The following is a 25,679-nucleotide window of genomic DNA, read 5'->3' on the forward strand; positions in this document are numbered from 1 at the left end:
ATCGACTAGACTCTGGAGGGTCCTTGTGATCATGCAGCTAAGATTTTTTTTTTTTGTTTAACCTTTTCTTGTCCACTAATTGACATTTTTGTTTAACAAGATGGAAGGAATCGGTGCTCGAATTTTTTAAATGATTGTTAATGTTGATTGATAAGATTTCATTGTGTATTGACCAATGTTAAAAGGCTAAACATCATCGGGATATTTGCAAATTTGGGTTGTAATCTCCGGACTCCCCTTTCTTCCTCTGCCCTACTTCCTTTCTTTTCTTGTGGTTATAATGAACATTTGTACTGGATAAATCCAAAGTGAATTGATGACAAAAACAAATTAAGAAATGAGTGCAAAATGAGAAAACGAAAAATGTGAAACTACTACCCTACGAATAATTATCTTATCTTGGCCCAATCAACTGCATTGGGCTCCTCTTTATGTAAGAAGGGCCCAAGGTGCACATTTTCAAGCCTAAAGCCCAAAATGATGATTTTTCAACTGGGCTCAAAGTCGTGACGTGAAATTTCAACAAAGACTAAACCCTAAATCCTAAACCCTAGCATGTGTATCTGTTCTTTCATTTTGTACCACCTTAGGTCCATGAAGTTTGTTTGCTCATATTATAATACATGAATTAGTAATATCACGTAACCAAATGCTTTAAAATTTCCTCCGCCGTCCTTGTGCATGCGATATTTTCTCTGGAATTCACGCAAAAAAATGGAATTTCTTGGAAACATGCTAAAAAAGAAGAAACTACAGTATAAGAAAAGCTTTTACTGACTAGTGTTTCATGCTTGTTTGTACACACTGCAAAATGGGTCCTCATTTTCTGCCTTTATTGTTTTCAGTTTTTGTTATTTTGTGCAGGGGAAAAGGATTGTAACAGATTCCCCATGTGAACCTTTGTTTACTTATGACCAAATTTTAGGACCACCCCTCCACTTTCACTTTTTGTCTGCATTTTTCTGTTTTTTTTCAGAGAGTTGAGAGCCCTACTTGTTCTTAATTTGAATTTACCATGTGGCATCAACAAATGCGAAACACAAAACATGAACTATGGAATGGAAAGCAAAAATATGTATTCCTAGTCTCCTAGATACTTTTGGAATGTTGCTTGAGTACTTCTCGCGAGAATGTGAGCTTCCAACCCAAAATCAATTGGCAGTAGGTTGAGATGCCCAAGATTATGTAAATTATCATGTAAAGCTTTAATTTTCCGATGTGAGAGACACTCTCAACATTTCTGAGTTTTGAATATGGCAGATATTACAGAGAGATACACAGTGAAAAATATATGACTTGGTAAACCAAAAATTGATGCGCTGTCCTTTGTTCAAAACTCCAGAGCAGATTACAACAGCCAATTCAGGACAACCCCATTGAACTTAATTCTGCTACACCAGTAAAAATGGGACTATTTTTCCTCAAAAAGATTTGGAATTTTAGATTCTGATACATGGTTGAATCTTAAATTGAAACAAGGTCCCTACTCATCTCTCAAACTCCCAAATGTGAAGAAATATTTTACCCATGACAAACACATCTGTAGTGGTATGCACTGTTGATGGGGTCATTGCCCTCCACAGGGACTTGCTCAGCTCTGCACTTGTACTTGCACCCTCTGCATTCATTGTATGTGCATGTTGGTGCTGTGGATCCGATCATCAATCTCCTTACATAGTTCATCCTTTCCTTGCTTCTCTATATCCTCAAGAATTATGCAGAATTATTGTCAGAAAAATTATAGAAAAATATCAGAAAAATTGTGCTGATTTTATTTTGATTTAATTTTGTTATATGTTTGGCAATGTTTATCACCTGCTTAAGTTGTTCTCCTTGTGATGTAGAGAAATCGTTGACCCCTTGACTGTGTGGAAGTTCTGCTACTTGAGTTCTGGACCCTGCATCAACAATGAGACCACAAAATCAAAATGTTGAAACAAACTTGGCTAAATAATGCTATTAAAGCTGGGAAATTTGGTGGTGGGAGCACGGAGAAAAAGGAGAGTTTTAAGCAACTAACACCCGTTTAGACCAATTGGCTAGTTCAGTGTACTTGCCCCCTCAAACTAAGTTCAAATTCTCGTGTTTCCGTAGATTACAGTAGTTTAGACTATCATTTCTATATAAAAAAAAATCCAAATAAATTTGAAGATAAAATCAAGAAGCTGGAATTCAATATTGGGCAACAACCAATTTGGTGAACCTTAATTTGGAAACCAAATTGCAAAAACTTTGAAAAGGCAGATATATGTATGTACATGGATATATATGTGTGTGTGTGTATATATCATATATAATTTTTTTTATGAAAAAGGAGCATATAAATGGAAGCCAAGAATTTAGGAAACAAAAGGAGGAGGAGGAAAGGGCTTAATTATGAAGGGATAACCTTGTACAACATGAGCTGCAAAGACTAATATTATGAAGAATGGTAAGAGTAACATAGGTCTTGTGGATTTGGCCATCTTTTTTCTTTTCCCTTTGAAAGAGAGATGAAATATTTGTGACCAATGTATTGGAAGGATAAGAAATGAAGTAGAAGGAGAAGGAGAGGGAGAGGTGTGTCGCAATGAGCTGAGCTGCTCAGCCAGAGAAGAGATAGGGTGGCAAAAATCTGTGCAGTGACTCAGGAGAGGTGTGTCGCAATGCATTGACCGTAACGCCCACAGTTTATGATGTCACGGGATGACAACGCGGGACAGGACCGGGGTACCCCTCCATTCCCCACCTCGCGATTCGCTTTAAACCCCGACCGCGACCTCGACCCCAATAATTGCATCCATAACCATGTTTTTAATCCGGTGTTCCCCACCCTCGCCTCCGCATGGGAAACTACCTCCAAATCCGCACTCGTCAATTAGAGCATCTTCAAATGAGATGTCAAATTTTGAACATAAAATTTAAATTTGACAGCTTATGTGTCATTTTGACATCTTTTAAAGTTTTATTATCCGCCAAATATGTCAAATTAAATTATTATTTTATTATATTATAAAATAAATGATTAAATTAATAAAAACTTAATAAAAGGCATTTAATAATTATGAAATCCAGACCCTTCAACGTTTCTTTTTAACAAGAGGGAACCGTTCACTTAATTGAACAAAAGGGAAACGGGTCAACAACAACATTAATTGCAATGATGATTAAACCAATAAAAAGCATTAACAATTAATTTTGAAGCTGCTATCAAATTTGACAGCAACTCTCTTATTGCCAATCTATGTCATCGTCACATAGGATTTGACATTTCGGTTGGAGAATATTAGTGATCTTTTTTTACTGTTATATCTTATATAGACATTTTAACATCTTCTTTGGAAATACTCGTAGCATATCATGAAAATTTTATTTAATTAGTGGATATTTCACTCATATATACATATATAGGCTATCTCTATGCATCATAAATTAATCAACCACCTAGTAGGAGTATCAAGTATGTAAACAAGAAAAACTAATAAAATAGTTACAACATAATAAAAATTTCACACAATTGTAATAGCTTAACAACCACCAATCCGTTGAATTTTTAAAGTTTAATTTAGTAGCATAAAAATCTCCGATCGGACAAGGTTCGAGTCGTGTGATGGTAATGCCATCACTGCTCCATATCCGCCACAGAATTTGAAAACAATCCACAAACCCGCCCCATACCCGTTTGCACTCTTCCATAACCGCCCTATTAAGGTCGGGAAACCAAACCCGTGGTACTTTTTGTCGTCCCTATGTGAGACATGTTCCAGTTTTAGATTTGAAAGGGCAGGAGTGGGATTTTGAGTTGGCAAATCATTTGTCACCTGTAGAAGGGTGGCGACGAATCTATACTCCTACACAGCAATTCTGCAGCGTAGCCCCAGCTGTGTGGTTTACACACAAAAGATGTTTTCCCTACAATACCAGCATCAGGGTTTTCAGGTCTGATGCTTCTGGATTTTGCTTCTTAGCATAAACTTTTCTTCTCACAAATAAAAACGAATAATCTTTTAGAAGTGAGTATTCTGAAGTTTATTTTCGTAGATGAAGAATTTGGTACTAAATTATTATTAATTAATTGTGCAGTTTAACCCAACTTCAACATCAATCGTGTACCAAAAGCAACGTCATCTTAAATTTTTACCACCTGACAAATGAAAAATTTATTGACGTGAAAGAATTGTAAAACAGTATAATCAAAGAATACAAAGTAGATGGGTTTTTGCTAATAAAGCCCAACACTTTCGGGTTGATTTAACCAATTTTCTGTTAAAAAATAATCATGGGGAGGTAGAGATATATCTACATAACGTTTGAAGATGAGGCCTTGATTATTTCGGTTGTAAATGTTGTACCCTTGGAAAGCCTCAATAATAACAATAATCACTACTACATAATTATTTGGTCTAGCGAAATTCAATCTTCACTTAATTGAAGTAGATTTTAAGTTCAAATATCAAGACGACAATTCTTGATAAAAGCCATCAATAATGAAAATCATTTATTTTGATTGGATTAGGTTAAATCTTGCGAATATAGGAATCAGATAAACAATGTGGCTTTCAACATAGGTCTTCTTTTCCAACAAGTGACCAAAAATTTGGAAAAAAAAAGGAACGGTTTAAAGTCGGTTATACCAGGCTTGAAAATTCCCGCGAATGCCCAACTTTGAAGAATACCAAACCTTGCCTCCCACAACTCTCCAATCTCTCTGTCTTCTGAAAAAAAAAAAACTTGCCCAATTCAAATCCCAGAAACAATCCCTTTCCTTCATCCCAACATCTCCTAAAACTCAAAATCTCAGACTCTCTCCTCTCCCAAGCAAAGCATTTAAACCTCTTATATCAACCCACCAAACAATGTCCCAATCACATCTTCACCATTCTAATCTCATTTCATTCTTCAACTCTCGTTTCTCTATCTCGAAATGGAATCTGAACAAGCCGCCACAGCTGCTAGCACCACCCGATTGAGCCCTTTCAAGTACTCGAATCGGGTGCTCTTGAAAACCATCTTGGAGAGAAGGGATGGTGGTTTGGAGTTGATTGGTGAGAGGGTTGTGATTGGAGGATGGGTGAAGTCCTCCAAGGAGGTCAGGAAAGAGCGGGTGCCACATATAGCTGGGGATTATGTGTCGGGTGAACCCGAACCAAGGTCAGACGTCAGCTGCATCGAAATTCTTCAGTCTCGGATACCTTTTTTACGAACAATTGTCAACGTCTTGGGAGGAGGAAGTGGTGATCATTATCCACATACGGATAAGTTGGAAACATCGATTCATAAGTCCCCGCCGCCTTCCACTGTCTTCTTGAAAGTCGGCGATGGTTCTTGCGTTGCAAGCCTTCAGGTAAATACGAGCAATAATATTTGTACCATCTCAACTGATGATACTTTGTACCGTATCTCTAATAGAGGTGCGCGACACACACAATTTAGAGGTGGTATAAATAATTTTGCTACTTGGAGTAGTTATCCAACTTTTTTTATGAATTTTATTTGGCAATGGTGAAATTTATGTGGCACTATTTTATTATATTTGATGTTTCTCAGGTTGTTATTGAATCCTCCCTGGCTCCCCCATGCCAGCTCTTGCATACTGGAACTTGCATCATAGTGGAAGGCTTGCTGCAGAAGTCTTTGGTACTACAAGGCAAATACGTTATAGAGCTGAAAGTGGATAAAGTTCATCACATCGGAACAGTAGAATATAGCAAGTATCCATTATCGAAAAAACGCGTGCCTCTAGATAAACTAAGGGAGTTTTGCCACATTAGACCGCGGACAACTACGGTAATTTGCATCTCCCATTCTTATTTGGTTGTGTTTCTTCAATTTTTGGTATCTGTTGTCAAAGTAAGTGTTTGATATATATAATTCATTTAGATTTTTTGGTCATGACAAAGGGCGCATACAATTGATATACAGTGTTGGTTTATTTTCTAACAGCTTAAGTTTTCGACGTCTAGTGATTCCCTAATGCAATATGACATGTTCTAAATTATTTTAGGTGCAATCTGTCATGCGAATCCGCAATGCCCTGGAGTTTGCAGCTCACACATTTTGTCAAAACCATGGTTTTCTTTCGGTGCACGTACCCATTATAACAACTACAGACGGCAAAGGATCCAGTGAAAAATTCCATGTCACTAGCCATTTCGCAGCAGCAGGTGAAAAGGAGGAGCCTAAGAAAGCCGTTGTTGAAATAGACGGTGTTAGCATAGATGTTATCAAGGCTGCAGTAAAAGAGAAAAGTAATTTACTAGAGGAACTCAAGAGGACCGACAGCAATAAGGAAGCAGTAGCTGCTGCAACGCAGGACTTAAAGAAAGCAAATGAGTTAGCATCACAATTGGAAGCAGGAGAGAAATCAAAACCGAAAACTTCTCAGAAGGTTGACAATGTTAAATCTTCTGAGGGTTACTTCTCTAGCCCAACTTATCTAACCTCTTCTGGCCGGATGCATCTGGAGAGCTACGCTTGCGCCTTTGGAAATGTGTACTCATTCGGGCCACGATTTCAAGCAGGGAAAGGAGAGTCCCCTAAACATACTGCAGAAATGTGGATGATTGAAGTTGAATTGGCATTTTCAGAATTAGAGGTACAAGTTAATGTTTTTTGGCATGACTGAATTTGTGCTCATTTTTTTTAAATTTTCTTCTGGAGCTTGCAGGAAGCAATCGACTGTGCAGGTGACTTTTTCAAGTCCCTCTGCAAATGGGTAGTGGAAAATTGTTCGGAAGATATGAAATTCCTTTCTCAGCGAATCGACAAAACCAGAACTGAACGTCTTCAGTCAATGGTTTTGAGTACATTTGAAAGAGTTTCCTACACTGAAGCTTTAGATGCTTTAAAGAAGGTTTGATTGTATAATTAACATTCTCATTGAGTATAATTCTGACAACTATGTCTTTTTCCAGCAACATCATTTACGGAAGTTTATTGATTTTAACCTGCCAGGTTACAGAAAAGACAAAGGACACAAAGTTCGAGTGGGGTGCTGCACTAACTGAAGCGGATCTAAGGTATGCATACGAACATTGTGGTAAGTAATCTAAATTGGCCAATATCTCAATTGAGGTTCCTAACCTTTTCTTTTTCATGCATTACAGTTATTTGGCTGATGAGATCTACAAGAAGCCTGTAATTGTATACAATTATCCAAAAGAAACCAAGCCATTTTATGTCCGGCTTAACGATGATGGAAAAACAGTTGCAGCATTTGATATGGTTGTTCCAAAGGTAAGCTCATACTTGCACTTTAAGAAACCATGAGAAACCTTTTATCGAAGCTTCCCCATCCCTATAAAAATCCAAATTAATCAAATACTGGTTTCGATGCTGAAAAAGGCTTATTTTTTTCGCAGGCTGGGAGGTTAATTTCTGGTAGCCAAAATGAGGAGCGCATCAACATTCTAACTACAAGGTACTCATTTGCATTAATCGTCTTATATAATAGCCAAAAACTCAAAAGGTTGTTCTTGCCTTCTTTTGGACATGGAAATTAATAAATAAATCTCATATTTTGGTGTTTCTTGTTTGCAGGATTAAGGAATTGGGATTGGCAGCACAGCAGTACGAATGGTACTTGGATCTTCGCCGGCATGGAACCGTGAAGCACTCGGGATTCAATCTTGAGTTTGATCATATGGTTCTGTTTGCCACTGGCCTGAATGATGTAAGGGATGTCATCCCCTTTCCCAGAAGCCGTGGCAAAGCCAACTACTAGTTTACTTTGAGTACAAATTAGGACGTAAAGGACCCAAACGGTGAAAAATTGTATACATGCATTGATGAAAAACATATGATTTCATACATGTAAATGAATGAGGAGATTTGTAATTGGGATGCAACATGCAAGCCTTGTAAAAATTTGTGCGTTCTTTCTTTGAAATTTGAATGACTTGGCACCAAAATATGGAATTCCATTAGATTTAAAGGACAATTCAACGAAGAAAATTATGCACAAATAGATTATAGAATTGGTTATAAACTTTTAGTCATGAACATAAAAAAACAGATAATAAACTCTAAATAAAACACGGTTTAGTACCCCTTTATTGCGCAATAGTACATCTTCCTTTCGGAGTATTGTATACTAGAAGTACAAAATTTATGGATAAACTATAACCATTACATTATTTTCATCCACGGCCTGCAGGGTATTGTTTGAATCAAGAGGGAAGAAAAATGGATAGAGCTCATATCTAACATAGCAGCTACTATACAAAACTCTACATCCCTTTCTGTTGTTGCAAAAAGTTGGGAAATTTCCCACTGCAATGGACAAGCACTGAGCGCAGCCTAGCTGAGGCAAGTCCCTTGTGCACTGCACCAGGGCATATAGTGTCACAAATGGTGACAGCTTTGTCTCACCTTTCCCAAGCCCTTCACTCTTCGGCACAACAGCTTGTGCCCTAATCTTATCCGCCAGAGCTCCTAGTTCCTTGTTAAAGTTCTCGGGGTCGGTCACATTATTAACATTGTAGTAAAATATACCATAAGATGTATCAACTTCCCCAATGAAGCTGTTGTCACTGTACCTCAAGAAGCAATAATCATACCAAATTCGTGCGTCGGCTTGGTTCGGACAGCGCTGGCGAATTTGCTTTGCGGCATCTTGGATGCAAGTTGAGCAGTCTTTGGTGCCCACAACGTCACCTCTGCATTGAGCCAGGCCATAGACTTGGTCTTCGTTCATCCCATAGGAGGTAGCCAAAAAACCGGTTGAGGCAGTTTTTGGAACCAATTCAGCCAACAAGCTATCGATATTTTGTGATATTTGAGTGCCATTGCTTATTTTAGTGCTATCCTTGTTGCAAAAATCTCCCAAGGGATCTTGAGATTCTGCAATGCAAATGCACAAAACAAGCAAATAGAGAAGAATATGGTATGAAAAGCTCGTAATCTTCATATTTTGGCTCACCTAGAATGCATGGGATGAAGATAGATTTGTGAGGTGGTTGTTTATATAACAAGCAGCTTAGTGGAGATGGAAGTGGGTGTGGGGAAGCCATTGCAAATTAAGCAGACATTTTTGACTTTGATGGGACACTCCACTATATTACCAATGACTGGAAAATTAGAAGGATAAAAATGTTAGGTATTGGCTTATTTCTTCTAGAAGGAGAACAGATTTCTTGGCTCCTCTCTTTTGTTCAAAGTCAATCGACAGAGCTCAATACCTGCACATAAAGTGAGCTTAGAACCACATAATTATGGCATATTTTCTGACTGAAATGAATATTTAAATTATTTAAATTTTTAACTTTCCGTGTTTTTATTATAACATATATAATAGAAAAAAATATGTTGCTCTCACATTACAATTCGTAAACGAATACACATAAAATCAAAAAGTACTTAGGCCATCTCCAACCGACCTGGCTAAAGATTGGAGAACCGGCCAGTGGGCTGGCCAAGAGCAGCTAGCCTTATAGGCCAGCCCAAACACATGCTACCTGACGTCATGCTGACGTCAAATTACTGTTTGACATTTTTACCTTTTTTTTTAAGATGACATTTAAAAAAAAAAAATTCTAATTTTTTTCCTATAAATACCTAAGTGTTGTAAACATTTCAAGTTTAAGTGTGATTATGTAAATCCTAGATTAGATTGGATTCTAGTTATCTTTTCCTATTGTATCTTGTATTCCTTGGGGAAGAAGGAATATTTTCTCTCATTTTACTACTATAAATAAAGGCACAATGTAGGAGGGATAACAACACACATATTCCCCTACAATTCTACAAACACATCTCTCTCTCTTCTCCTTGTCGCCAGCCCTTTCTCTCCTTGTCAGATAAAATAGACCACAATACTAAGCCATTTCTACCCCATTTCTCACATCATTTTCACCATTTTATACTATCTTATCTCATTTTACTTCAATTCTTCACCAATTTTTCACATCATTCTCATTACATAAAGATAAGAAATCCAGAGGATTATTAATTTAGCGACAAGTGACACTCAAAATATGTTCGAAAATCTTATTTTAATATGATATTTTAATTCAATTAAAACAATAAATTATTGAGGGGGCTAAAAAATAGCCCCTTTCGGATGGAGATATGTTTTTTGTCAAATAGGCTATTTTTTGGCCTATGATCTTTTGGCCCTCTCGGTTGGAGATGATATAAAATATGACTTGATACTATTTATTAAAAAATAATTTCTTGCAGAGTTATAAGGCTAAACATGACCTTTTGATCCCTTTTTGATTGAAGATGACTTTAGTTGATCGATCTCATATCTATTCAGTTTATTTTATATTCATAATTTTTCTGATTCTAAATAAGTAAATCATTGTTTAGGTTCTTTTGTATAAAATCAAATACTTATATTATTATTATTATTATTATTATTATTATTATTATTATTATTATTTTCATGTAAAATAATATCTGATCATGGTCAACTTTTTGGGCTGACATTTGTGATTTGACTTCTCAACTACAAGTTGCTTGCCTTATTACAGTCTTCTCCTCGAGTCAACTGGTGAACAGCCAGAAAGGTATAAGTTGACAAAAGAAAACACTCTGCAAAGAGCTCTAGCTCGAGGGATATGTGTCAAAATTTTCAATTTGACGTGTGACATTAGACTAATAGAATGGTCCAGCTCTATAAAGTGCTTGTAAATGCAGGATATATAAATGTAGAGACTTAAAATTCGTAATTACGATTAGTTAAGAATATTATCTTTATACTCTAAAAATCTAAATTTGATTTCACCTTCTTTAATGTCGCTTATAAAATAAAAATAAACTTCCTTACATGATTATATATCAGTCGCTCTATTTAAAAAATTCAATGTTTGGTGTATCTTTACTTTCTCTTTTCTCTAATTTGACGCAACAAGACACATGTAATTTCCATTTCCCACATTATCACTTCAAATCTGTGGTTACAAGGAGTACAGCAAAAGATTGGCACCAATCACATGTATTATTAATCTACGGTTGATTTAAACGAATAAACTGAATTGATTGTGTAAGATTTGTCCTTGGGATACGCCTTAATTCCTCCTTCTAAGCATCGTAAAGCATACAATTTCTTCAAACTATATAATTATGTAGTATGTACCATAACAAATTATGAAACAAGCAAAGTATTAAGCATGGTAAGCCATACTTCTTCAATTAATTTGAATAAGACACCGTCACGTAAGTTGTAAATTTATAAACTATAAACTCATTAATCACAGTATATAAATTAGTAACACTATGTGACGGTCTTAGCGTGACATTCATCTTATGATCGACATAATAATGTTATTTGTTATCATCAAATAAGACCACATGCTATCATAATGTCCAAATATTATCCCAATAAACAATAGCAGTACCCACATAACCGACACAACCATGTCAATTAATTATAGCTTAATTTGTGTATGCATGCAAATAAAAGCCATTTATGGTCACCATTCACCCATAAAGGGTAGGATAATACTTTGTGTTTACTCTCTCTATTGTTTTATTAATATCTGTTTTTGTCCAAGAAAAAAGATATTATAGTTAAACTGTTTCATTTTTTTTCTTATAATTATTTAAAAATTTAAATCAAATTAAAGATTTTTTGTCATTCATACGTAACAAATACATTCTCACAAAAAATTTAGCTATCAAAGTCATTGATTTTGTTCAGTAAATGACTAAACAGTTTATCAAATAGATAGTTACGATTATAACTTTAGGATAATGCATGTGTCTCGCTCATGGAGAGATTTACTTGTCCACCCGAAGATCATAATCGAAATTGTTCACTCTTTGTCACCCTCTAAAGATCATATATGCAAAAGTTATTCAATTTGAAGATCTTTTAGTCATTTATATGCATAAAATAAATGAACGGGATCACTCGTGTGTCAATCTTCCAAGGAAAATGAAAAATTACATATTATATATAACAATATATATATATATATATATATATATATATATATAATTTATTTAAATATAAACAAACCAAATCCTATTTTGATAGGATCATTCCATACCGGACCAGACCGGAATAGGGTTAAATACATTCTAAGGTTCTTCATGAGGATGTTAATTGTTGCCAAAACCGTTGATTGGTTTCACATGTATGAATAACTAACCGATCTTCAAATTGAATGATTTGTTTGCAAATGTGATTTTTAGATTATGATAAAGAGAATAAATTATTCTTATTATGATTATCGGACGGTAAAGATTTGTTAATCATAAGTGGGATGACAAGTAAGTGCCACATGGGAGTAGAGATGGCAAATTAACGCATTGGCTTGTTATGGGTACCCGTTAAAACCCATTTAATTTTATATCACCATAATATAGAGGAGATATCAGTAATGGTGATGATGATGCAAGGTGAAATCAAATTAAATGGGTCATAATGAGTGTCAATTAACAATCTAATGAGTTAATTTGTTACCTCTACAAAGGAGGACACAAGCATTTCCCATGACTTTAATATACTAAAAATATGCTAATTGCAACTAAGTGGACAGGTGAACGGAAGTATTGTCTCATGGAAAAGAACTTTCAAACGCATGAGATGCTATGGTGACGACACCTAAATCTAGTATCACATTGTTAATTATATTAAGGGTAAATTATACAAATTTACCACAATTACGGATTAAATCATAATCTCATACCTCATATTTTAAAAATTACAATGTCATATGTCACTTTACAAATTTGTTGCAATGTCAGATCTTCGTTAATTTGTTTGTCCATTTCTCTATTAAATGCTAACATGAGATGATGCCTACTCCTTCGCCCAACTAGATAAAAACATTAATTAAATATTAATAAATTAAAGATTTTTATTAAAAAATTGTGGTACCCACCTTCTACAAAACCATCATCCTCACCCTTCTTCCCCAGTCCATCTGTTTCCTCCTTCTTCCTTCCTTTAGAGTAGTTCCACCGGAGGTGGACTTGCCCAGCACCCTGTCCAAAACCTTCAGCCTGCAAAACAGCCTGGCACCCAGGCCAAGCCAGGCAACAGACCAGCCCATTTTGGACAGACCCAGAAGCCGGCCTATGTGGCTGGCGCGTGCACAACACTCGCGACTGGGCGCGAGTAGGAGACAAGGTTGCAGGCAGCGGGGCCCGCTTCTCAGGCCACTTGCGTTTACCCAGATGAGGGCTACGTGGCCCTCCTCATAGTCATTGGATTTCCAACGGCTAGTTTTTGTAGGCCGTTGGATTTCCAACAGTAAAAAAAATTTAAATTTGACTTTTAAAATGGACCGTCCGATCACAGATCAACGGTCCACGTTTTTTTCACAAAAAAAAAAAAAACAAAAAAAAAAAAGGCCCAACGGTCAGAATTTTGACCGTTAGCCACGTGGCAGCTTGTTGGCTGTTCAATTTGATTATTTTTCCAATCCAACGGTCCAGATTAATTGCAACATTAAAATTTATTAAAAATTAATTAAAAATTGTGAATTTTTTTTAAAAAATACAGAAAAATTTTAAAAAATTATTATTATTTTTTCTATAAATACCTAACCCTCATCTTCCACCTTACACCACATTTCAATATTTTCTACACTTTCTACACTTTCTACATTTGAATATTTTGTACACTTTGAGAGAAAAAAATGACTTCGTGGAAGCTCATTGAAGATGTTACGTTGTGTGAATGTTGGGTTCACACTAATCATGACCCGATTACGGGTAATGAGATGGATAAGCGAGAAATGTGGAGTAAAATTACGAAATCGTTTTGCGATGTACATGGAAAAGATGCCAGATCTAGTCAAGGTCTTCAAGGTCGTTGGAAAAAACTCAACGCATCCTTTACTTGTTGGAAAATGCCATCTCTCATGCTTCTGGTAATATGCGTAGTGGGACAAATTTAGCGGATCAGGTAACAATATTTTTATTTATTTATATGCATTCCACCCACATCAATATTTTAATTTATTTAGTTTCTTATGTAATTTTTATGTAATTTCTTATGTAATTGTTATGCATTCCACGCCCATCAATATTTTAATTTATTTATTTGTGTTACACCCGTATTTTTTAATACTATCTTATCCCACATTTTTATAGACACTACAAGCACAAGCATTCTACAATGCAAAGAACCGTAACAAATCATTCAACAAATGAGAATGTTGGCAAATTGTCAAAGATTGCCCTAGATACAAAATTGTGGCAACCGGTCCAGAAGTTGTCATGCGCGATATGAGTTTACACAGTTCGACAGAAGCAGACACGGCCAAACAAGAAGCAAACACATTTGAAGACACGGAAGGGACGCCTGAAGAAGTGTCGGAGACCCAACCGATTCGTCAGTCCCTCAGGCCTCAAGGTAAAAAGGCATCAAAGAAAAAAGGTAGTTCTTCCAAAAATGACTACACTAAATATATGGAGGAACTTCGCCAAGGTGAACTGAACATGGCATGGGAAAAGGCTAGAGATGAGGAAAAAGCTATTGTTATGGCAGCAATAATAGCAGCTACTGAGGCTCGTGATGCGGCAGCTGAGAGACACAGAGAAATAGTTAATCGAGAGAACGAGATGATTAGAGAAGCATTTCATCGAGAGAATGAGATGCTTAGAGAAGAAAGGATGGCTCAAGCAGATCGTGACACTATGAATAAGTCTTTAGTAGGACTGTCTTCGAATTCAAAATATTTTTGGACATCAGAAAAAAGAGATGTCGTGCGAAGGAGACGTGCAAGAGATGCGGAAACAAGTCAAAGGGGTTCCAGCTACATAAATCCTAGCAACCAAGATCCTAGCATCACATATCCTAACTCCACAGACTTGTATAATTTCGTATTTATTTGTACTACTTTATTTAATTTGTTATGTAATTTCTTAACATTTTTAGAACTTTATTTAATTTCTTATGTAATTTCTTATTTATTTTTAGAACTTTATTTAATTTCTTATGTAATTTTTGTACTTTATTTAAATATTTGAATAAGATTACATAAACTCACCAAATAAACATTTAAAAAAAAAACACCAAAAAAAAATTACATAACCTCACCATAAAAACTTAAAAAAAAAAAAAAAAAAAAAACACACTAAATAAGATTACTTAAAAAACAATACACTTTATTCTTCAACCACAAGCCTTATTTTAATTATCTTCGCCTTCGTGCAATCCCCACTGGTGGTCAATCAAGTCATTTTGGCGGGTTATGTGCCAGTATGGCTCTTGCAATGAAGTGTACCGCTGAACGATCAATTCATTATAACGTCCATCCCGTTCCAACGGCTCGTGTTGCACGGGATCTTCGGTCTAGTCATGAGCATAGTAGATTTGTGTTCTTGAGTTGTTCATCAGATCCGGCTCGTATTCATCGACAGGATCATAATCATACTCGTCTTCAACAATCATGTTGTGGAGAATAATACACGTCATCATGATGGATTGAAGAGCCTCAACATCAAACATTCTAGCTGCAGCCCTGACAATCGCCCAACGAGCTTGCAGGATACCAAAACAACGCTCGACATCCTTCCTACACCCTTCTTGACACTTTGCGAAGTGTTTTTCTTTTTCACTCTGTGGATGTGGCACTGTTTTGACAAATGTTGACCACCTTGGGTAAATACCATCTGCAAGGTAGTATGGTCCCCAATATGTGCATCTCGGCCCATTTCCTTGTAGCAGTTCATCAAACACTGGAGATTGGGCAAGGACATTTAGGTCATTCTGAGCTCCTGGAACACCAAAAAAAACATGCCAAATCCATGTATCAAAAGAAGCCACTGATGCGAGATTTATACGCGCACAAATTAAACCCTCTTTTCGTCAAATTGTAGTATATGTATAAGTAGGGATCGTTCTAGACCGGGGATTAGGAGGGATTGTTAACCACTTGGATTTGACTCAAAAACGTAAAATAACAATATGAAACACTATACTAGACTCAAAGAATGCAAAACTAAACTTTAAAACACTAAAACAAACCAAAAGACTCAAAACAACACAAACACACTCAAATCTGCCTAAAAACCACTTTCTGGGCAGATTTGAGCACAAACACAAATTTGGACGAAATTAAGTAATAACTTGACTCAAGAACGTAAAAACACAATATAAAACACTAAACTAACTCAAAGAATGTAAAACTAAACACTTAAAACATTAAAACAAACCAAAAGACTCAAACATCACCCAAAACACTCAAAACTGCCTTAAAATCACTTTCTGGGCAGTTTTGAGCACTTTGGTGAATTTGGACGAAATTGGGAAATAAAATGAATCAAAACACTTAAAAGCACAAACTAAATTGATTTCTAACTAAATTGGACATTAAAGTAAAGGGGGATTTAGATTTATACGAAAATTGAAATAACAAAACAAGTTAATAAACTAAACAGATTGTAAAACGAATTTGATGGAATGGAATGAATGGATGATAGAATGGCTAAGGGGTTCATCTCCATACATGTTATACTTGCATAATAAAATGATTTCCAATTGCATTTCAATAAACCATGAAACTCAACACCCCGGGTTAACCGTGATGCACTAATTAACCTTCAAATCTTCCTAACGTTATTGAATTGGATGGGTTAGCGCATACAACAATTCAAAACATTCCCCACAAGTCCTCAACATGAATGCATAGAAGAGATACAAGCAAGAATCATTACGCTCTATGAAAATTATAAGTGTTGACGAGGCATTCGTTACTATGGATTGCATGAAACTTATGCCAAGAATTCGTTTAACGCGATTGTTTATAAGCAACCTCCACTACTTGTGAATATAAGTTCATAACGATTAGGTGAAACTCACTTATATTCTAGCGTCATATTCATGCATGAAAATTAAGTGTGCACTCTCAATGAACATACATAAATAAGTTATCAATCAAATAGTTAAACGAATTGAATCCACAACTTATGAAACGCAATTAGAAGTATTCAAATCAAAATGCAAGCATAAACATATATTCGAATCACCCCCTAACCAAGGGGGGTTTAGCTCCTCATGGTACAAAACAAAGAGAATCAAAGAAACACCTAAACATTCCAACAACTCAAACTTGAATTGTATGAACGTTTAGGCCCCTCTTATCTTCCATTCCTCATTCGTACAAAACAAAGAGTATTGACATTAAACCTTGAAATCAAAGAAACACCTAAACATTCCAACAACTCAAACTTGAATTGTATGAACGTTTAGGCACTCTTCTCTTCCTCTTCGTTGTAGCACAAGGTCTAGGGATAGTTTGATGGTGTGAATGGTTTGGGGAGTGGTGGAAATGGAAGGATGGTGTTTGGATTGTAAGGGAGAGCACGGCACAAGGGAGTTTGATGGTCTACATTTCTGCAATGGATGATTGTATGAATGGAATGGATGGACTTTGTGAAGGGCACGGCCCCAAGGGACCAATTTCTGTTGTGAAATGAATTGTGAATGAATGAGTGTGAATGAATGAGTATTTATAGGTGAAATGGGGGGAACATGACAGCTAGGTTGCATGTGCTAATGCTGGAATGGTATGGTGAGTGAATGTGCATGGCAATGAGTGTTGTTGGTGCTGAAAATGCATGTGTGTGCATGTGAAATCTGCCAAGATGCATGTGAAAGTGTATGAATGTGCACGGCATGGGATGTTTGTGGAGTGGATTGTGCATGTGGGTTGCTGGAACAAAGATGGAATGCATGTGATTAAAGGGTGGAATGAATGGAATGCAATCTGAAATGCATGTGAATTAAAACTAGAGTGATGATGATGAATGCATGTGCAAAGGAAGTGGATTTTCTGCAAATGCAAGGTGAATGTGCATGGCTGAAAATGCATGTGAAAGCATGTGAATTAAATGGATGTGGGTGGAAATGTGGTTGCAATGATGAAGTGAATGCATGTGGAATGGATGCAAAGGGAATTAGGCTCGGCAATGATGGTGTTTTTCTGTGGTGAATGGTAATGCAATGTGTTTGCATGTGAATTAAAGCTATGTGAATGATTAGGGTGAGTGTGCATGTGCTTTGACAGCTAGGATGAATTAATTAAAGGAAGTGCATGTGATTGCAAAATGTGAATGATTATGAGTGTATGTGAGTGAATTAAAGGATGGAATGCATGTGAAATGAATGAAATGCAATCTGAAATGGGATAGGATGTGGGTGGAAATGCATGTGGGTGAATGTGTGGCTGCATGGATTAAAGAATGAGAGTGCATGTGTTGAATGATTAAAGTGCATGTGCAATGTTTTAAAGGATGGAATGATGGAGGAACAAGTGCATGTGAATGCATGGTGATAGCATGTGCACGGTTTTGATTGGAAATGCATGTGCAATGGATAAAGGAAAGGTTTAAATGTCCTAGAACTAAAGGGAACAAGGTTCCAACACTTTGGTCTTCAATTTCGTCCAACACTTTGGCTCCAAGCATAGGCTATCCATCCTTAGCCCAAAAGTGCTCCAAAAGTCTCCAAAATGCATCTTTTTGCTCCTTTAGCCCTTTGGACCTACAAACACACGAAAATAGCTTAAAGTACTAAAATAACTAAAGAAACATAACGTAAATGCACGAGAACAAGCCATTTAAGTCGCATGAATATGCTCCTATCAAATACCCCCACACTTATCTTTTGCTAGTCCTCGAGCAAAACAAAACAAAAGAAACCAAAATCAAAACAAAACGAACAAAACACAACCTACACCTTCCAACAATCGTCTCAGGGATTTCCAATGCACATGACAAGTTAAAAATCATTATTCCCACAGATTTTAGCCATCTTTACACTTAAGTACATTCTTACTCATAGTCACCACATACTAGTTCACAATTAAGCATTTAAAACCATGTTTTGAATGTAGTAACATGCCTTAGAGAATTTGCTCAAATCCTTACAAGATATGCACTCGTTTTTCACACTCTTTTTCTGACTACACTCCCTACACTAGGTATATGTGAGAAGATTGATGTAAACATGTAGACGAACACTCACATATGTTATAACAAGGAAAGCATTTTCTGGAATTATTAACATGTATATATATGATCTCATGAATGGAATGCTACTACTTAGAACGAGAACCAGTGATTCCATAAGCTCATATCAATTCCAAACTCCACATTATTGAACACATAACGATCAAGATAGAAGTTGAAGGTTGTAACGGGGCTTGGGGAGTTGGCTAACAATGAAAGGATAGGGAAAACAAACGTTCTTTAAGCAATAGTGAGCAAAGTATTGAATTAGGCACTTAGAATTCCCTTTAGAACGCAGAAGTCAACTTTGAACACCCAAGGGGAAGTCACACAAAACTTAGGGCCATATTCAAACTTTTTGGGCCCTTTCTTCAACAATCACACTTGTGAGTCCATTCTCACTTATTTTCACTCTTTTTCTTTCTTTTCCTCTTCTTTTTCTCACATTTTTTTTTTCTTTTTCCCGTGCCTCCTTTAAGACTTAGGCACATACATACATACAAAAATCCCTTCCCCCACACTTATTTTCTGCAACATATTAATCAAAAGGAATTCATTTAAGTCATGCTCACTATACTTCAAGAACAAGGGTATAGGAAAGTCCTACTCTAGGTTAGGTAAGGGGTGATGTGGTTAGCAAAGAAAATAGGCTAAACGAGGCTCAACGGGGTTAAAACTAATATATACGAAATATGGGAAGTAAGGCTATTTGGCTATGGTGGCAACAACTTCATCTTGATATATATTATGCAATTCAATGTCATGCTTTGAATGAAACGGATATAAGTTCTAGCATTTAGTTCTATCATGATACAATTGCATTCTAAGTAGCAACCAAGCAAGGAATAATGAGATCATGCAACAACTTTAGAAAACAAAGAATCACAGAAAATAGCTCTCCAAAGAAAGTAATGGCTCGAGTCTCACAGGGATGTAGCGTTTGTTTGAGTTCCTTCCTTCAAGCATGTTACAAAAACGAATTTTTCTTTTATGATTGCATGTGAAGTCATACATTATAACCATAACCAAGCATATACCAAGACTAAATCAAACTTTTCTCTATGTTCATAACTCTTTTTAACAGTCATGCAATTACAAACCAAATCCTTATCATTGTGTTGGAAGGTACCCTAAGACACAAACACACAAAAACGACTCAAAACACTCTTTTTAGGCTTTTCAAAACAATTTTTTCAAATTTTTATGGTATTTTCGGAGTTATAAAAACAAAACATACTAAAACACTCTAAAACAACTTAAAAACACCTTAAAACAGCAAGGAACAACATTTGAAGTTATGGGTGATAAAATCCCACGAATTTGCATCAAATATACTTAGTTACCCCCCCACACTTAAATCAAACATTGTCCTCAATGTTTTAAGCATAGATTCACACAAAACATAAGTAAACACATAAAAAGCATTTAAACATACTAAACATGGCAGAATGTAAATAACAAAGAGAAGAGTTTAGAGACGCAAATCTGGTTGTGGAATGTAAATTCCATCTTCTCCTTGTTGATTGCACTGAGGCTTGATGTTGGTGATTCCACAGGGGTTCCTCCCATCGTTGATTTTCCTTTGTGCTACTCTTGAACTGGGCAACAGGATTCTTTTGGTCTCCCCCGAAGGTCTGAGCTTACTCCTTTGGTCTGTTTCTTTGTTCAATCTTTCCAATTCGTATTGAAAAGGGTTGGAGGATACCTCAGCCTATGTTTGTCTCCACATGCTTCAATGTATCATTTTCACTTGCCTTGCTTGCTCCCCTTGCAGAAGTGGTCCCTTCTCCGGAAGTGTGTCAACCGTTGAAGATGACTACTCGAGAGCAACGCTAGGTAAGCAATCAGGAATGGATTCCAGGCAGTCGGTTCCAGAACAGAAGACTGACTCCAAGTGCCTCTGATTGCTTTCGTTTACTTTGCCATGCGAGTAATAACAAGGGCAAAGGAAAAGATAGGGAAAGAGCATGATATGAGATACTTTTACTTTAGACCTTGATGATATGAGATACCTTTGCTTTTGAAGAAACGGCGAATGAAGCAGCACATGTATTTGTTGTGGTTGTCTCCACATGCTTCGATCGACCGTTTCCTTCTGCCTCATTTGTACTCCAGGTTTCTGGTATCTTCTTTGGGGGAGAAAAAATTGAGTATTTCAAGAGGCTTTGCTGGGAGTGCGCCCTCAGAGGTGAGGAAGAGTTGGACATTTTCTTCAGGTTTGCCTTGCCATAAAAGATGAAGGTCGACATATATAGAGATAATATCAAGTGGTGGTACTGTTCTTTTACCCTTGTCGACAAACGTCTCTTCAATTTCTGAGCAAACGGCTCTTCGATTTCTGAACGGACGCCCCTTCGATTTCTGCACAGGCGCCCCTTCGCTTTCTGAACGATATGTGGTAGTGCGGATGCGGCTCTGTCAGAGCTCTTTTGACAAAGTCGCACGCGTTTTCTGAAAAGCAGAGAAAGCGTCGCCGAAATTTACGCTTGTCGGCAAAAGTGTAGCTGCGATGATGACCTCCACGTGAACTTTTGACAAAGTTGAACGCGTTTTCTGAAAAGCAGAGAAAGCGTCGCCGAACTTCCGCCGGAAATTCCGGCGTTTTGAATCGGTGGACGCGTCGCCTTGGCTTCTTACAGAGCTATCGATCACCACAACAAACACACTCTGAAGAATTCCCATTCTTGAACATCGTCTCCGGCCCTTTGAAATTTAACTCCATCCACCCCTTCTCTTTGAACACTTTTGAAAAATGGCAAACCCATCGAACCTTAGCTTGGAATTGAGCCTTAGCAGTGATACGGGCGCGCCGCGTCAAGGTAACGTATGGCGCCCTTCTTTCTTATCTTCTAACGGTCCTCTTACAGGTGAAGACTCTGTGATGCAGGACGCCACAACAGCTACAATAGTAGCTAGGAACCTCCTCACTCCAAAAGATAGTAGGCTGCTGTCAGGACGGTCCGATGAGTTGGCCGTTCAAGAGTCCCTCGCACTTAGTGTTCAGTGTGCGAGCTCTGTGTCCAACATGGGCCAACGCCTGCTTGCCCGCTCCCGTCAGGTGGAATCATTGATGGCAGAGGTGGAAAGTCTCAAGCAGGAGATCAAACTGCTTAAGCACGAGAATAGAAGTTTGCACGTGCTTGCCAACAACTATTCGACGGGTATGAAGAGGAAGCTTGATGAGCTGCAAGAATCCAATGGTCGGATGCAAAGTGACCGTCAAAGTGACTGTCAAAGGCTTGCGACTTACTTCCAGAGGCACATTTTTCCTGGCTCGTCCAGCGTTTGGCCAAGTATTGAGGCCTGGAATGCTCTACCTCCGATGCCTCCTGCTCCGATGCCTCCCGCTTCTATGCCTCCTGCATCTATGCCTTCCGCTTCTATGCCTTCCGCTTCTAGAATTTTGCCCAGTAGTGGGGCTTCAAGCAAACAACCTCTGTGAAGGCTCCATCTTTCTCCATGTTTAGTATCTTTTTTATTTTTTATTTTTTATGAACATGCTTTGTTTTATTCAGTGCATTGGGTTGCCTCCCAAGAAGCGCTTTCTTTTACGTCTTGCAGCCGGACGAAGAACCCAATCACTCCAGGATATGTTCACGAATCGGATGAGAACTCCGAGTCATGAACTAGTACCTAAAACAAGAAACAAAACAAGATTAAGAATCTGGAATAAAATAAAAACAAACGAAAATAAAACAATCCAAGGGATTAGCAAATTTTCTAATCCCCGGCAACGGCGCCAAAATTTGATGCGAGATTTATACGCGCACAAATTAAACCCTCTTTTCGTCAAATTGTAGTATATGTATAAGTAGGGATCGTTCTAGACCGGGGATTAGGAGGGATTGTTAACCACTTGGATTTGACTCAAAAACGTAAAATAACAATATGAAACATTATACTAGACTCAAAGAATGCAAAACTAAACTTTAAAACACTAAGACAAACCAAAAGACTCAAAACAACACAAACACACTCAAATCTGCCTAAAAACCACTTTCTGGGCAGATTTGAGCACAAACACAAATTTGGACGAAATTAAGTAATAACTTGACTCAAGAACGTAAAAACACAATATAAAACACTAAACTAACTCAAAGAATGTAAAACTAAACACTTAAAACATTAAAACAAACCAAAAGACTCAAACATCACCCAAAACACTCAAAACTGCCTTAAAATCACTTTCTGGGCAGTTTTGAGCACTTTGGTGAATTTGGACGAAATTGGGAAATAAAATGAATCAAAACACTTAAAAGCACAAACTAAATTGATTTCTAACTAAATTGGACATTAAAGTAAAGGGGGATTTAGATTTATACGAAAATTGAAATAACAAAACAAGTTAATAAACTAAACAGATTGTAAAACGAATTTGATGGAATGGAATGAATGGATGATAGAATGGCTAAGGGGTTCATCTCCATACATGTTATACTTGCATAATAAAATGATTTCCAATTGCATTTCAATAAACCATGAAACTCAACACCCCGGGTTAACCGTGATGCACTAATTAACCTTCAAATCTTCCTAACGTTATTGAATTGGATGGGTTAGCGCATACAACAATTCAAAACATTCCCCACAAGTCCTCAACATGAATGCATAGAAGAGATACAAGCAAGAATCATTACGCTCTATGAAAATTATAAGTGTTGACGAGGCATTCGTTACTATGGATTGCATGAAACTTATGCCAAGAATTCGTTTAACGCGATTGTTTATAAGCAACCTCCACTACTTGTGAATATAAGTTCATAACGATTAGGTGAAACTCACTTATATTCTAGCGTCATATTCATGCATGAAAATTAAGTGTGCACTCTCAATGAACATACATAAATAAGTTATCAATCAAACAGTTAAACGAATTGAATCCACAACTTATGAAACGCAATTAGAAGTATTCAAATCAAAATGCAAACATAAACATATATTCGAATCACCCCCTAACCAAGGGGGGTTTAGCTCCTCATGGTACAAAACAAAGAGAATCAAAGAAACACCTAAACATTCCAACAACTCAAACTTGAATTGTATGAACGTTTAGGCCCCTCTTATCTTCCATTCCTCATTCGTACAAAACAAAGATTATTGACATTAAACCTTGAAATCAAAGAAACACCTAAACATTCCAACAACTCAAACTTGAATTGTATGAACGTTTAGGCACTCTTCTCTTCCTCTTCGTTGTAGCACAAGGTCTAGGGATAGTTTGATGGTGTGAATGGTTTGGGGAGTGGTGGAAATGGAAGGATGGTGTTTGGATTGTAAGGGAGAGCACGGCACAAGGGAGTTTGATGGTCTACATTTCTGCAATGGATGATTGTATGAATGGAATGGATGGACTTTGTGAAGGGCACGGCCCCAAGGGACCAATTTCTGTTGTGAAATGAATTGTGAATGAATGAGTGTGAATGAATGAGTATTTATAGGTGAAATGGGGGGAACATGACAGCTAGGTTGCATGTGCTAATGCTGGAATGGTATGGTGAGTGAATGTGCATGGCAATGAGTGTTGTTGGTGCTGAAAATGCATGTGTGTGCATGTGAAATCTGCCAAGATGCATGTGAAAGTGTATGAATGTGCACGGCATGGGATGTTTGTGGAGTGGATTGTGCATGTGGGTTGCTGGAACAAAGATGGAATGCATGTGATTAAAGGGTGGAATGAATGGAATGCAATCTGAAATGCATGTGAATTAAAACTAGAGTGATGATGATGAATGCATGTGCAAAGGAAGTGGATTTTCTGCAAATGCAAGGTGAATGTGCATGGCTGAAAATGCATGTGAAAGCATGTGAATTAAATGGATGTGGGTGGAAATGTGGCTGCAATGATGAAGTGAATGCATGTGGAATGGATGCAAAGGGAATTAGGCTCGGCAATGATGGTGTTTTTCTGTGGTGAATGGTAATGCAATGTGTTTGCATGTGAATTAAAGCTATGTGAATGATTAGGGTGAGTGTGCATGTGCTTTGACAGCTAGGATGAATTAATTAAAGGAAGTGCATGTGATTGCAAAATGTGAATGATTATGAGTGTATGTGAGTGAATTAAAGGATGGAATGCATGTGAAATGAATGAAATGCAATCTGAAATGGGATAGGATGTGGGTGGAAATGCATGTGGGTGAATGTGTGGCTGCATGGATTAAAGAATGGGAGTGCATGTGTTGAATGATTAAAGTGCATGTGCAATGTTTTAAAGGATGGAATGATGGAGGAACAAGTGCATGTGAATGCATGGTGATAGCATGTGCACGGTTTTGATTGGAATGATGGCAGATTGTGTGGGTGAGTGATTAGGTTGGAAATGCATGTGCAATGGATAAAGGAAAGGTTTAAATGTCCTAGAACTAAAGGGAACAAGGTTCCAACACTTTGGTCTTCAATTTCGTCCAACACTTTGGCTCCAAGCATAGGCTATCCATCCTTAGCCCAAAAGTGCTCCAAAAGTCTCCAAAATGCATCTTTTTGCTCCTTTAGCCCTTTGGACCTACAAACACACGAAAATAGCTTAAAGTACTAAAATAACTAAAGAAACATAATGTAAATGCACGAGAACAAGCCATTTAAGTCGCATGAATATGCTCCTATCAGCCACCGCTTCCAAAATGATGCTTTTGGCTCTTTTTCTATCGCCATAAGCTCCTTGCCATGCATATGGACAGTTTTTCCATGTCCAGTGCATGCAGTCGATGCTTCCAATCATGCTAGGGAAGCATCGCATCTCACCCTTCCTCAGAAGCCTTCGCATGTTCCTTGGCATGGGTTTCCGAAGG

The 25,679-nt window shown here is 37.2% G+C and overlaps 3 protein-coding genes across 3 annotated transcripts; 1 reads left to right on the forward strand and 2 right to left on the reverse strand.

Annotated features, from left to right (window-relative positions):
* Positions 1 to 1,300: 1,300 nt before the first annotated feature.
* Positions 1,301 to 2,685, reverse strand: LOC137727558 (EPIDERMAL PATTERNING FACTOR-like protein 9). The gene is made up of 3 exons (XM_068466402.2): positions 2,390 to 2,685; positions 1,816 to 1,898; positions 1,301 to 1,698 (listed from the first exon to the last, which is right to left on the reverse strand). Exons 1-3 carry the CDS (start codon positions 2,649 to 2,651, stop codon positions 1,522 to 1,524), a joined length of 522 nt encoding a protein of 173 aa, XP_068322503.2. The 5' UTR covers positions 2,652 to 2,685; the 3' UTR covers positions 1,301 to 1,521.
* A 2,118-nt stretch (positions 2,686 to 4,803) lies between these two features.
* Positions 4,804 to 7,889, forward strand: LOC137730318 (asparagine--tRNA ligase, cytoplasmic 2). The gene is made up of 8 exons (XM_068469386.2): positions 4,804 to 5,323; positions 5,527 to 5,766; positions 5,984 to 6,574; positions 6,647 to 6,832; positions 6,934 to 6,998; positions 7,086 to 7,215; positions 7,341 to 7,399; positions 7,519 to 7,889. Exons 1-8 carry the CDS (start codon positions 4,904 to 4,906, stop codon positions 7,700 to 7,702), a joined length of 1,875 nt encoding a protein of 624 aa, XP_068325487.2. The 5' UTR covers positions 4,804 to 4,903; the 3' UTR covers positions 7,703 to 7,889.
* A 108-nt stretch (positions 7,890 to 7,997) lies between these two features.
* On the reverse strand, positions 7,998 to 8,925 carry LOC137730151 (cysteine-rich repeat secretory protein 55). Its single transcript, XM_068469217.2, has one exon. It carries the CDS (start codon positions 8,885 to 8,887, stop codon positions 8,087 to 8,089), a length of 801 nt encoding a protein of 266 aa, XP_068325318.2. The 5' UTR covers positions 8,888 to 8,925; the 3' UTR covers positions 7,998 to 8,086.
* Between the last annotated feature and the right edge of the window lie 16,754 nt (positions 8,926 to 25,679).

The sequence above is a fragment of the Pyrus communis genome, chromosome 10, assembly GCF_041283825.1.
Source record: "Pyrus communis isolate YQ-2024b chromosome 10, ASM4128382v1, whole genome shotgun sequence".
NCBI lineage: Eukaryota > Viridiplantae > Streptophyta > Magnoliopsida > Rosales > Rosaceae > Pyrus > Pyrus communis.